At 37.3% G+C, this 15,254-nt stretch overlaps 1 protein-coding gene across 1 annotated transcript in view; it reads left to right on the top strand.

Annotated features, from left to right (window-relative positions):
* Nucleotides 1–9,988: 9,988 nt before the first annotated feature.
* LOC150105703 (medium-chain acyl-CoA ligase ACSF2, mitochondrial-like) overlaps nt 9,989–15,254 on the top strand; it is a 347,992-nt gene continuing 342,726 nt past the window's right edge. Inside the window, exons 1-2 of the mRNA XM_090394533.1 lie at nt 9,989–10,008; nt 10,625–10,811. Coding sequence (XP_090250659.1) covers nt 9,989–10,008; nt 10,625–10,811 — 207 coding nt within the window. The remainder of the gene's footprint in view (nt 10,009–10,624; nt 10,812–15,254) is intronic.

The raw sequence follows: 15,254 nt of genomic DNA, 5'->3' as shown, positions 1-15,254 counted from the left end.
GTGCTTATGTATAAGTCGCCACTGGTCTCCAGATATCAACTAACTCGGAAACTGGTTGAAGAAAGTTTACTTATTTATTTATTTATTTATGGTTTATTGATGCAATTACAGCAAAGGTTGCAGCAGTACAAAAGGCAATAATAAAATAGTTATAAAGTGATAATTAGTATGTACTGAACAGTCTAATAGACAAACTTAGATGTTGAATGTTATTCATAACTTATTTCAGTATTATTACAACACCAAGCAAACTAAATTATTATTATCATTATTATATGGGCACCTACATGTAGTTCAAAGACTCATCACAGGAGACCCAGTCTGTTCACACAATCTATCATACCTCTCCTTGAACCCATTAACAGACAAAGCACTCACGACTGACTCTGACAACCCATTCCACTCATTCACAACTTTCCAAGCAAAAAATCTAATCCTCACACCCCCTACTAACCATGCCTTTATTCAACTTCCAGGGATGATCCCCTTGTTCTTGTCCCTCTAGCCAAGTGCTGAAACATTTTCCCTGCATCTATCTTATACAACTCTTTAAGAAACTTAACTTTTTATTTCTATCATACTCCCTCTTTTTCTCCTATCAACCAACTTCTGCAATCCACACACACCTTCAATCTATCCTCATAGGGAACATTCCACAGTCCACTCACCATCTTAGTCACTTGCCTCTGAATCCTCTCTACCACTTTCTCATCCCCAAGAAACCCAGGCTTCCATTCTTGAGCACAGTAATCCAGATGTGGGCATATCAAGGCCTTATAAAGAGGAATAACAATTTTATTATCTCTACTTGTTAATGTGTTCTTCAATAACCAAGTAATCTTAAGGGCTACCTTAGCAATATGTCCTCTAAACTTTAACTCTCTATCTACCACTACCTCTAAATCTCTAGCTTCATCTATTTCCTGGAGTTCAGTGCCATCAATGTGATACAGACTTGTAATCTATTTATTCCAACATGCATAACTTTACATTTCTCAACATTGAACTGACACCCATTAACTTTTGCCATTACTGACAGCTTATTTAAATCGTCCTGCAAGCTCTCCATATTGCCTTGGTTAACATTTATGTACAAATTAAACAGCAATGGTCCTAGCACTGAACCTTGTGGCACACCACTAGTCACCTGTTTTCACCTCGATTCTGCACCTCCATATACCACTTTTTAAATCTGTCCAGCAGCCACCCTCATATCCACTTAACCAGTGTCATATCCATCCCCATTTGTTTATATTTGCGTAACAGAGTTCCACATAGTAGTCTGTCAAATGGCTTTGCAAAATCATCATGTGCCCTTTCATTTATTGAACTCTGCTGTTACACTGTTATAAAAAGTTAGTTAATTACTAAGACATGACCAACCTTTCAAAAAGCCATGTTGACTGCTCATACAGTATCATATTTTTATCTATCCATTCTTGAATTCTCTTTTTGGCCAACTTTTCTAGTACTTTTACCACCATACCTGAGATACTGATTGGTCTATAATTTACTACTGCAGTTTTAGAACCTCCCTTATGCAAAGGAATCATTTTGCTCTCTTTCCACTCCCTTGGAACTCTGCAATAGCTGAGACTTAAAATTAAAGAGTCTAGTCAAAGGCATTGTTAGTTCCCTTGCACATTCTTGCAAAACCATAGTTGATATCCCATCTAATCCCAGTCCATGTGGTTAGCCTAGTGGCTGTGCACTTCGCAACCATATGCCTGGGGAAGGAGTGTCCTAGGTTCGATTCCCGTCGCTGACGTGAGGAGCTTAAGGATCTTTCTCAGCCATAGTGAACACACGGATCTACAGCCATAAATACTTAACCCCCCCCCCATGAGGAGGCTCAACTCGCCCCCAATAGGGATGGGGAAGAAAAAGGGAGGAAACTCCATATGAATAAATAAATAAAAATCTAATCCCAGAGCTGTATTTACATTGAGATTCTGCAATAACCTAAGAACCTCCAATTCATCCATCTCTGTTCCCACAATGTCTGTCACATGGTTATAGCAGTAACCTCATTAGGATGATATACCCTTGCAAAGTGGTCACTCAGTAACTCAACTTTTTATCTGCTTCTATGTCCTCGTGACCATCATCACTCATTAAGGTTAATCTTCCATAGTTATTCTTCCTCTTACTTGCCATCTATATAAAAAATCATTATAAAAAAGATATTTATTAACAGGCTTATATTTTGCTGGATTTCTAGAAACAGCATTTTTAGAACACATTGCATGTTTCAGTTAACATGCTACAATGAGCGTGAAACAATTCAAATTGTAATGGACAAAATATCTCAATTTCTATTTTGGCACCCTTTAATGTTGTAAACAGAAGTATTACATTTATGTAGGAGTTGAGCTTAAAATAACAGCCTCCCAGTTTTTTTGACAAATTAATTGCTGAGACTATAGGTATATATAACTGAGCAAAAAAATTGCTGAGACTACAAGCATTTCAAAAGAATGTGTAGGATATATTTTGCATGAAGAATTGCAAATGAAAAATCTTTGTGCAAGATGGGTGCTGCACTTGCATGAAAATCTCTGAACTGTGCTTGGAGCTTTTTTCTTAACAAGAATAAAATTGATTTTGTGCATCGATTTATTACTATGGACGAGACTTGGATTCACCATTACACACCAGAATCCAAACAGCAATCAAAACAGTCACAGAAGCTGGTTGTGGTGGCATCAGTGTTTTGGGATGCTAAAGGCATTTTGTTTATTAATTATCTTGAAAAAAGTAAAACAATAACCGGGAAATATTATTCCAATCTTTTAACCAGACTAGACAAATTTGTGAGAAAAGACCTGGTTTGCAGAAGAAAAAATATCATCTTTCATGAGTACAATGCACCTACCCACAAAGGTGTTTTGGCAATGGAAAATTAAGGGATCTACACTATCAATTGCTGGAACAGTGAGCCAAGCGTTGTGGATGCGATTTGAAAAGCTCCTGATTCAGATAAGTTTTACTAGGAATAATTAAGTATATATGCATAATAGTTTGAGTAAGAGTGGATGTAAATGTTGTGCGCTACCGGTATGATTAGTGTGGGGGATTTTTCTTGCCTAAACTAATTACGAAATCGTTATTATTAGACCTAGTAACCTGCAGAGAGAAAAAAAAAAAATGACGGCGGCATTGTTATTCCATGATTTTAATTTAGATTTCAGTCGTTTCGTTAAGTGTGAGGTCTGTTATATGTATTCCTTCGATTACATAAATGATTTGTGGATGTTTAGTGCGGATGGAAGAAGGGTGTATCCGAAGTGTGACCTGAACGAGGAACTGATGAATGCAAATATGAAATTGATGACAGAAAGTGTTAGTACCAATTGTGTCGCGAGTGCACATTTGAAAGAGAGGATGGTGAGAAAGAGAGGCAAAAAATGTTAAAAAATCAGGAAAAAAGAAAAAGAGCGATTTGAAAACCGTAGCGGATGTTAAAAAGGACGAAAGTGAGGTGGAAAGAAATGAAATTGAGAGAACGAATGAAAGTAGAAATGGTGTGATGCAGAAATCACAAGTGAAAAAAATCGAAAGAATAAATGATAGCGAAAAAAGAATGAATGATGGCGAAAGTTGGACGCATGTTGGACTGAAAGTACTGAAACAAAGAAAGATGAATGAGAGTAAAAGTGAGAAGAATGATAGCGAAAGTTGGATGCATGTCAGTCCGAAAGTACGGAAACAAAGAAAGATAAATGAGAGTGAAAGTCAGAAGAATGATAGTGAAAGTTGGACGTATGTTGGACCGAAAGTATGGAAACAAAAAAGGATGAATGAGAGGGAAAGTGAGAAGGGGGGGGTCGAGAGTTAGAAAGTTAGAAAGATTTAATGATAGAGAGAATGTGTCACGAGATTCGGAAAGTGAATTGGATTGGATGAGGCAAGAAATGAAATGGATGCAGAATGAAATTAAGAGAATTCAGGTCAAAACTATTAAAATAAATCATGATGGCATGAAAGAGTTAACGAAAGATGAGCGAGTGGCGTTGTATGGCGACTCCATTATTAAAGGTGTACTAGAGGATAAAATGCACAAAGTAGGTTTTCCAGGCAGTAAAATGAGTAGAGTGATTGAGGCATTGGATATGAGTGGGAGTGAGCAAAAGAGTTAATAGCATTAATTGGTGCAAATGAGAGATAACAAAGAGCATGTCAAAATGAATATCAGGAGGCTGCTTGGAAAGATAAAAGAGAATAGTGTGACAGGAAGGGTAGTCAGTGTGTTGCCTAGGTATGATTGTGGTGAAATGAGGCGGAGAGCAAGGATTATGAATGGTATTCTAGCTGAAATGTGTGAGGAGATGGGAGTACAGTTTGTTAATGTGTGGAATGAATTTGAGGGACGAAGTGAGCTGTATGGAAGCGATGGACTGCATTTGAGTGGTTATGGTGTGAGTCGCTTGGAGAGACTGCTGCTGGAAGGTAGAGAAGTGAATAGAGAGAATGAATCAGATCAAGAGGGGAGTGATGTGGAACAGCAGGAGAGTAAGACTAGAGAGATTGAAGAGGTGGATATGTATGGGGAAGTGAGTGGTATGAGTATAGAAAATGAGAGAATGGGTGTGCAAGAGGAGCAGGGAAACGGGGAGGCTCAGGATGGACAGGGTTACACAGCATGAGAAAGGTGGATGCTCCAAGAGGAGGTGAGAGCATGTGTAAGCAGGAAAGAAATGGGATGACCAGGGATCAAGAGGAAACAGATGGAATTTCAAACGGTTGTAAAATGAAGAAGCAGAAAGGGAAATGGCCCCAGTCCAGCAGGGAGAGATCACATTGAGTGATTGGTATCAGTGGAACTAGCTGTAGATCCAGAAATGAGCTGTTGTGTTTGTATACCAATACTAGAAGTATCAGAAAAAAGGCGGATGAAATGGTTGCACTAATTGCATCTGTTGACCCAAAGATTGTCGGAATAAGTGAGACATGGTTAGATGAGGACGACATCCTGACAGGAATAGAGATGGAAAGGTATGATGTGTTTCGTGATGATAGAATGGGTAAAAAGGAAGGGGGAGTGCTATTGATAAAAACTATTTTGAAAATCCTCCCAGAAGATGTTTTGACTTTGCAAGTCTTCTTGCAAGGTCAAAACATCTTCACTACCCTTTATGGTTCGTCCCAACTTTGCGTCATCTGCAAACAACTGAATATCTCCATCCAAATCTTCGCCAATATCATTAATATACAAGTTAAATAGCAATGGCCCTAAAACAGACCCCTGAGGCACTCCACTAGTGACTTTCCTTTTCCTGGATATCGCACACCCCCCATACACAACTTGTTGATACCTATCAGATAGCCAGTCTCCAATCCAATGCACTAATCTAATATCCTACCCCATCTGCTCTAGTTTGACTGTCAACTTATCATGAGATACTCTATCAAAAGCTTTTGCGAAATCCAAGTATATTACTGTGTATCCTTCTTCTCTGTCCAAGGAAGCAGTCACTTTATTGTAATAAGTAAGTAGATTACTAAAACATGACCTCCCTTTAGCAAATCCATGCTGTCCATCAAAGATTATACCATTGTTGTCAACCCAACTCTGGATCCTAGCTCTCACAAGCTACTCCAACAACTTAACCACAACACCTAATAGGCCTATAGTTTGATGCTTGAGTTCGATCACCTCCTTTATGAATTGGCACAATCTTGCCCTCCTTCCACTCTTTAGGAACTTGACCAAGTGCAAGACTCATATTAAAAAAATATGTCAAGGCAGGTGTCAACTCTCTGGCACATTCCTTCAGAATACGCGGTCATATATTATCAAGTCCCACAGCCTTATTTATATCTAGTTTACTCAACTCCCCAATCATCCCCATTTATATCTATATCTCCACCACACCTTCTGCCTTTATACCATTTCCTCCAATCAATGTCATCCTTCCATAATCATTCTTTCTTTTGCTGGCTATATATCGAAAGAACTCCCTAGGATTCTTTTTGGCTTCATTAGCTAACTGCTGTTCATACCTCTCTTTAGCTATTCTCACCAACCAAGTCACCCTCCTTGCCTGGTCTTTGTAGACCTCATGAAATTGGTTACTTCCACTTCTCTTATGCTGCCTTCACAATGCCCTTTTTCTCTGTATTGCATGCTTAATCTCTTTATTCATCCATCTCACACCTACCTTATTTAACCTTCTCACCCGTGGAATACGTTTAGACATTGCATAACGTAGTTATACTGCCAACTATAGAACGTTCCTAAATAACAACAAGTGATATCATCCACACTCTATGAATGTATTGTACGCACTCTGTTCTTTGTTTGATATAATTGGAATCAGTTGATTATGGTTTGTAACAGTTTTTTACTTTTTAGTGCCGTACATCAGTTATGTACCCTGAAGATGCCAACAGACTTAGTTGGCGAAACTAGTTGGTATAACTTAGTTGTTTATTATATGCACTTGATCAATATAATCCCAATAAAAGTCTTTCCAGACACAATATGATAGTTATTGTGTGAATAATAAGAGTTAGTGCCAATCTTCCATGATGAATCTTCTGACTCACCTGACTCCATGTAGGTACCCATGTAATAATAATAATAATAATCTTTAAGTGAAGTTATCATGGTACAACAGGATGTGTAATGGAAGGAAACAAGGAAGAAAGAAAATTGTGCTCAACAGCCTCAGAAAGGGACCATAGATTCACTATCTGAGCAGGAGACAAGATTTTGCATTTGGCTATTTCCATGTCGTCTTTGAATTCGGTAATGGTTTTACAGTAATTCTCTAGTAAATAATCAAGATCTTAGTGTATTTATAATTAGATTTTAGACTTCACTGGTATTCTGCAATTTGTAATTCCCCTGCTATCTTTTCTAAAATAAATCCTAGGTTAAATTAAATTTGACAAGAAATTATTTTCTTATTTAATCCTTTATTCAAGCGCAAATTTTGCACGTGAAATATATTTGCGAATCCAAAATAGATATGTGCTTTGCATTATGAGATACTAAGGCAATTAATGTGAAGTCATTAGTCTCCTTATACAAGTAGCCTAGTCGTGAAGATATTTCGCACACAAACTTTGTTTGCTTATAGTTGGATAAAGGACTAAACAAGAAAATAATTTCTTGTCAAGTTTTATTTAACTTATAACCAAGTGAAAAAACTTTCACCAAATCCTGGATTGTATTTTACTATGCACAAGCTATTGAACGTTTTGGTCCACCTTTGCTATGAGTTTCCCGGTGTTGTACTACCTTACTGAGGTAAGGTAGTACAACACCATATTCAGTCCTGAAGATATTTTCAGGTGCATACTTTGTTTGCTTACACTTGGATAAAGGATTAAACTAAATTTATTATGCACAAACTAAGTTGCTGGATCTTAAGTGCTACTGATATGAACTCCTTCACTTAATGCATCTGTAATAGTCTTGGGATTTTGAAAGATCACATCATATTTTTTATTTTGTATGAGTGCTCATTGTATTTCTGCTCAGTATTTTTACCAGAAGAACTTAAAAATTGGATTTGTTAATTTTACTTGGTTTCCTTATTTATTCTCATTGTTCTGTCTGTGTATGTTATCACTGCTATGGCTATCTTCCCAAAGCAAGATGACATTTCATATTCTGTAATTTTCTCTTTCATTTTCTCTTTCATTACAATAAAGTGACTGCTTCCTTGGACAGAGGAAAAGGATACACAGTAATATACTTGGATTTCGCAAAGGCTTTTGATAGAGTACCTCATGAGAGGTTGACAGTCAAACTAGAGTGGATGGGGTTAGATATTAGATTGGTGCATTGGATTGGAGACTGGCTGTCTGATAGTATCAACAAGTTGTGTATGGGCGAGCGATGTCCAGGAAAAGGAAAGTCACTAGTGGAGTGCCTCAGGGGGTCTGTTTTAGGTCCATTACTGTTTAACTTGTATATTAATGATATAGGTGAAGATTTGGATGGAGATATTCAGTTGTTTACAGATGATGCAAAGTTGGGACGAACCATGAAATGTAGTGAAGATGTTGTGGCCTTACAGGAAGACTTGAATAGATTGAGTGATTGGGCACGGAAATGGGGATGTGAGTTCAATGTTGCAAAATGTAAGGTTTTAAAATTTGGAAAACAAAGATGAGATGCAGAATATGGCCTGTTTTAAGCAACAGAGTGAGACGACATGAAATGGCTATGCGTGCGCATGAAATCACAGTGCTGCGGCGAGGACCTGGAAGCTCCCACAACTGAGCAAGCCAAGGTAGCTTTGACTAGATGAGTAAGCATCGGCCTTCGATACACAATGCAAAGCTCAATTATTGCTGCACAAGCTTAAGACGTCTTCTGTCTACAAAAATAAAAGCCTAAATAGAATGCTTATAAATGCATGTATTTATTAACAAAGAAATATCAAGTAATGAGTTTGCCAGCAAGCATGGAGAATTCGCCCCTGCCTCTTGTTCTGCTAAACTCTCCTACCATTTTATGAAAAACCTTTTTAATGTTAACCTTATAAAAACTCGTTACCAACTCGTACGTGTCTATCATATCACCCCTCTACCTCCTATCCACTAGATTCTGCAAATTGCATCATCTCAACCTTACTTCATATTCAACATTCCAGAGATCAGAAACTATTTTGGTCAGTTGCCTCTGTTCCTCTCTAACATCTCTTTGTCCTTTTGAAAACCAGATGACCCAATCTATGCACAATAGTCCATATGTGGCCTAATGGAATCTCCTTACTTCAACAAGTCAGTGTCCTCTGCATCATTACCAGAATTCATTGTGTTGTCCTCACAATTTTGGCAACATGTCCTTTAAATTTTAGATCCTTATCCACCATCACCCCAAGATCTCTTATTTCCTCCATCTTCAACAATATATCCTTACTAAAAGTAAATTCTACATCCCAGTGGCGCACCCAGAGGGGGGGGGGCAAGGGGGGTCCTGTCTCCCCTCCAAAGAAAAAGGAAAAAACACTAGAAATTTTCCAAAAATCTTTTCTTAATTAAAATTCATTTTTTTTTATTTCTGTTGTAGTGTCGGGTCTTCTATTTCTATACTACTTATGAATTAGCAATCATTGCAGATGCTCAGTCATAGGTCGTATGCGATGCATAGTGTGTATTCCCCAGTCGTCTACTCAACTCAGTCCCCCACCAAAAGTTAAATCCTGAGTGTGCTACTGCTACATCCCATCTTTGTTTTCCAAAGTTTAAAACTTTACATTTCACAACATTGAACTGGAATCTTCACTCCTATGCCCATTCACTCAATCTGTTCAAGTCTTCTTGTTAGGCCACAGCATCTGCTCTACTCCTCATAATTCATCTCAACTTTACATCATCTCCAAACAACTGTATATCCCCATTGTAATCTTCTCCAATATTATTAACATACAAATTAAACAGCAATGGCTCTAAAACAGACACCACTAGTCTAGGACATTGCTCCCCCATATGCAACTTTTTGATACCTACCAGACAGCCAATCTCCAATCCAGTACATCAGTGTAATATCCAATCCCATCTGCGTTAGTTTGACTATCAACTTATCTTGCAGTAATCTATCAAAACCTTTGCAAAGTCTAAGGTATCTACTGCATATCCATTTCCCACATCCATTTTTACCTTATAATAAATAAGTAGCTTACTAAAATATGACCTCCCTTTAGTAAATCTGTGTTGTCCATAAAAGATAATATTGTAATAATAAAATACCATTGTTGTTAACCTAATTCTGGACCCTGATTCTTACCAGCCTCTTCCACACTTTAACCACAACACCTGACATACACAGAGTGACTTTTTAATCTGATAAAATTCCCTTACTTAGATGTCTCTATTATATCATCTCTTTTTCTCCTATCTGCCAAACTCTGCAATCCACATTCCTTCAACCTCTCTCAGCGAACATTCCAGAGTCCTGATATTATCTTAGTCAGGGCCGGTTTTATCATTAGACGAACCTGGGCAATCGCCTAGGAGCGCTAAGACTTCGATGTACGTGTGCTTGTGTGAGTATGGCAAAATATATATAGAGAGACAATGTATAGGGGTGCTTAAATTTTCTTTGCCTAGGGGCATCAGATACTCTTGGACCAGCCCTGGTCTTAGTCACTCATCCCTGGACCCTATCCAATGTTTCCACATCACAATGAAAACCAGGTGACCAAATCTGAATACAATAGTCTAAGTGCAGTTGACCAGTGCTTTATACAGTGGCACAAACACCTCCTTATTCCTACATGTTGGCGTACCTCTTATTATAGCATCACTACAATGTGCAGTCTTTGTAAGTATTCATATTGCAATATGCCCTCTAAACTCTAGCTTACTGCCAACCATCACTTTCAACTCTCATATCTAATCCACTTTCTTCAGTACAGTACCATTATTAGTATAGCGATTTAACATCAGCAGTGGTCCTTGTAATTCTCCCTAACTTTGCATCATCAGCAAACAGCTGAAGATCCCCAGTGGGTCCACATGATATATCATTTACAAACAAATTATTCCTTAAGTATTAATGATTTTTTGCTGATATCACTTCAGATTTCCATATTTTTCTTAAACTGAATAAGTTAAGTTCTCAGTTTATTTTATTTCTTTTCTTATTTTTATTATTTTCTTATAGCCATCATTCTAATATTCCAAAAAGAGTGAAAAAGTTGAGTTATTATCATGGGAAGAGTCCTTTTCCATTGCAGGGATCAACAGTTGGACAAATTCTTAATGAGGCAGCTGATACAAATGGAGACACGGTTGCATTTATTTCATGTCACCAAGGAATTAAGAAAACATTCAGTGAATTCAGATGTGATGTAAGTTTAACCAAAATGTTTTACACATAAATTAAAGTTTTAGTATGATGTTTATATCTCTTTTTAATTAAAGTAACCTTACCTCATTCTGCTTTTTTTTCCCCCTGTTTATTTTGTCATTTAAAAGAGAAAGAGGCAAATAAGGGAGGGGAAATTTATGATTTTTAGAGAAAACATGCCTGTTAGCAAAGATTCAGATACGGATGCTTAGTTATTTATTATTTTTATTTTTTTTTAAATATATGTCAGTGATGCTTTTCATCTGTGTGTTGTTTGTTTTCCATCTTTACTGAGGTTATTTTTGGGTATTGTAAATTTTATGCTAGTGCCTTTTACTTTAGTTTGTCCTGGCATCCTATGACATATTCATTCCAATGCAATTTCCTATTCTGAAAGAATAAAAAATATTTTCATGCTTATTAAATAACTTAAGGAATATAACATACAAAGGATGGACTCCCAAAAATACATAAAGAAAATGTGCCATTACATCCCATAGTGGATGGCATGGATTCCCCCACATACAAATTAGCTAAACATTTGACCAAAGTGCTCATGCACTATACTGGCAACACACCATCACACATAAAAACTCAGCCCACTTCAAAGCCAGCATAGAAAACCCTACACTCCAACATACTGACATAATGGTCAGTTTTGACGTCTCCTCCTTATTCTCAAATGTCCCACTCAAAGAAACCTTAGAGCTAATCCAAGCTAAATTTCCTCTCGATATCTCAGCCCTATTTCAGTTCACAATGAACTCAGGCTATTTCGATTGGCAAGGAAAATTCTACAAAGAGGGGACAGCCATGGGTTCACTACTCTCTCCCCACCCTTGACCAACTTCTTTATGGAGACTTTTGAAGAGGAAAGCCTTAAACTCTGCCCCACAAAAACCAACCCATATGGCTTTGCTACTTTGATGATGTGTTCGCTATTTGGCCACATGGCTCTGATACACTCCTCTCCTTCCTAACACACTTGAACAACCGACACCCCAGAATCAAGTTCAGCCTGATTCTCACTCGCCAACCTGATGGAAAACCTTGGTTTTCTCCCATACAGGCATATACATTCACCAACAATTCCTTCCCCCCCCCCCCTGCAACAATATGGAGTTATTAAGACACTACACAACAGGGCTAAACTTATCTGTTCAAATGACAATGCCCTTACCACAGAACTAAACCACATCCTCAACACTTTCTCAGCCAATGCCCCCCCCCACCCAAAAAAAAAATCCAAAAAATATTGAAGCCAGTAAACCACAACCCCCTCCCCCCTTTCACAACAAGGATTACTCTAAATCCATCACCATTCCCTACAGTGAGGCACCTTGGAAAAAATTACCAAAATCCTAAAAAAACATGACTTGACCTCGTGTTACAGACCACATAGAAAATTGGTGTCCCATATCCACTACACTAAAGACCAACCTAGACCTACCTGTAAGCTTGCAGCTGTAAGCTGTCCTACTTTGGACAAACAGCAGGACAGCGAATATCAGAATTTCAGAACGACTACATTGGTTTCACCAGTACAGCCACTCTGGTCTTGCAGACCATGCTCTGGATACACGCCACAGAATATGGTGGAAGAAAGCCACGGTAATACACCATAGTAAATTCAAATTTGAAAGGCTATTCATGGAATCAGCCTCAGCCCTAAGAAACATGCCAAACCTCAACAAATTTGGTTGCATGAAACTGCCCCAAATTTGGGAGACTTACATCATAAGACCTTCAGCCCAAAGGCCTACATAGCCCACTGGGGGGGGGGGGGGAAGCATCAGGACTTTTAGGAGAAACAATAGCTTCCTGCTTCGTCCTCATTTACTGTGTGTAGTGCCTGCGTGCACGTGTCTTTATTTTAAGTTCCTGTGAAGATGGCAATGTGATGTTGCCGAAATATTGGAAATATAGATTAAAGTTTAATTTAATTTATATCCTTTATATGTTGTAAATTCTTTAAGTTATTTAATTAGCATGTATAACCAACGTCTGAGCCTTTCTACGAGAATTAAAAAACTTTTTAGTATATTAAAATATTTATTTATAACACACACACACATATCACAATATTTTATTTTGTAATGAAGACGTTATTATTAAATATGTTTTTTAAGCTTTTATTTGATGTATTTATTTGAATTTTTATATTTGTTTGAATGTTTCAGTTATTTTTGGTAGCAATCGATATCTTCTCTAAGCAAAAACACAAATTTTCACTGCTGATTTGAAAAAGAAAAAAAAATCAATTATAGTCACTTATTCTTTCCTATTTTATTTAGTTTGCCACTTGCTATTTCTGTCTTAATTATTTGTCTTTCTGTAATTTACTGTGTTTGTTCTTTACTGTTAATTGCTGATTCAAAGCAAAGGAGTTATCATTTCAGTCACTCATAGACTGAGGGAATGCCATTTGCAGAGCTTCATGAGTAGGAGAAGGATTTGGGATATTGGGGGATATTATCAAAATAAAGAAGTTTATAAGGGGTTATTATCAGTTTAATGTGTGAAGAGATTTTATTTTTCATTGAAACAAGGGAGACACATTATATGATAGAACAAGAATCAAATTATGGATTTGTATAAAGGGGGGATATTCAGTTGTTTGCAGATGATGCAAAGTTGAGACGAACCATGAAGAGTAGTGAAGATGTTGTGGCCTTACAAGAAGACTTGAATAAATTGAGTGATTGGGCACAGAAATGGAGGTGTGAGTTCAGTGTTGCAAAATGTAAGGTTTTAAAATTTGGAAAACAAAGATGGGATGCAGAATTTATGCTTGGTGAGAATATATTGTTGGAGGTGGAAGAAATGAGAGATCTGGGGTTGATAGTGGATAAGGATCTGAAATTTAGGGGACACATAGCCAAAATTGTGAAGACATCACAAAGGCTTCTGGGAATGATGTGGAGGACATTGACGTGTAGCATTAGAGAGATTCTTGTTCCGTTGTATAAGGCTTTGATTAGGCCACACATGGACTATTGTGCCCAGATTTGGTCACCTGGTTTTCAGAAGGATGAAGAGATGTGGGGAATGGTCCAAAGGACTAAGATCTGACCTCTGGAATGTCGAGTATGAGGAAAGATTGAGAAGATGTAATTTGCAGAGTCTGGTGGACAGGAGGAAGAGGGGAGATATGATAGAGAGACCTACAAGTTGGTAAGGGGTTGTTATAGGATCAATGCTGGAGACGTTTTACAGAGAATAGTGGGAGATCAGGGGAGAACCAGGGGTCATCCCTGGAAACTGTATAAAGAGGGTGTGAATAGGGGAGTGAGAGGCAGGTTTTTTTTCGTGCAGAGTTGTGAATGATTGGAATGTTTTGCCTGAGAATGTGGTGTCTGCAAAGAGTTTGAATGTGTTCAATGCACAGTATGATGAGCTGTGTGTGTGTGATAAAAGAACCTCCCAGATGAGTCTTTGACTCCATGATGTCTTGGGGTAATAATAATAATATTGAAATTCTTAGCAAGAGAGAGAGAGTCAGCAGGTTCTCTGAGAGAATATAGAGTGAAATGTTAGAGAGCTAAGCTATATGTGAAAATAGCTAAACAAAAATTATAGAAAGAATGGTAAGAATATAGAAGATAAATATCACAAAGGTGACAAAATTCCTAGAGACTATAATAAAAAAAGCTTGGAAATGTAAGAAAGAATGTTTACAAAACAAATCAGAGATGATAATAAAGAAATAATGATGATAATAATCGTGACATAAAAGCTATAGACAAAGATACTCTGGATGCATTGAGTTATTATTTAATTATTTTGAAGTAATTGAAATGAGTAGTGATAGAAATGTGAAAGTATATACTTTAGAAGAAAACACAATCAGGAGATCATATCATTACTTGAGATACAAAATAAAAGCATCAGTAACACAAAATTTGGAAATGCAGCTGAGGTTTGATGATATTTGATCAGAAATGCTCAAATAGGTATTTACTGTGGCAACACTACATAATTCAGAAAGCCTGGTCAGATGATTGAATTTCTAATGATTGGGAGTAGAAATCTCATAGTGGTACCTGTCTGTAAAAAAGAAAATAAAACCAAATGTGAAAATGCTAGCATAATTGAGAAGCAGGTGCATGGCAGGAATTTGATGATGATAATGATGGCTAAGAAAAATTGTAGGAGAAAAGCTTTTGAAAAACAAGTTCAGTTCAGATCACACAAGGCAGGAGCATGCTTTCACTTTATGGCAACAAGGATCTGTATTTTTATAGACCTGGATCTGTATTTTTGTAGATATACAAGGCAACAAGAGAAATACCATTCTAAATACTACAGTTATATGGACAAGTGGGATATTATACAGAGAATTACATAATTTATATTTCAGTTATAAGGCAGTAGCTAGATTGCAGGAAGTATAGAAAGATAGTTTGATGTAAAATCAGTTGTTCGATGAGAGTTCAGAATATCT

This window comes from Typopeltis vanoorti, chromosome 6 (assembly GCF_054136105.1).
Source record: "Typopeltis vanoorti isolate ZY-2024b chromosome 6, IOZ_Tvanoo_1.0, whole genome shotgun sequence".
Taxonomy (NCBI): domain Eukaryota; kingdom Metazoa; phylum Arthropoda; class Arachnida; order Uropygi; family Thelyphonidae; genus Typopeltis; species Typopeltis vanoorti.
This window is presented reverse-complemented; position numbering and strand designations above follow the sequence as displayed.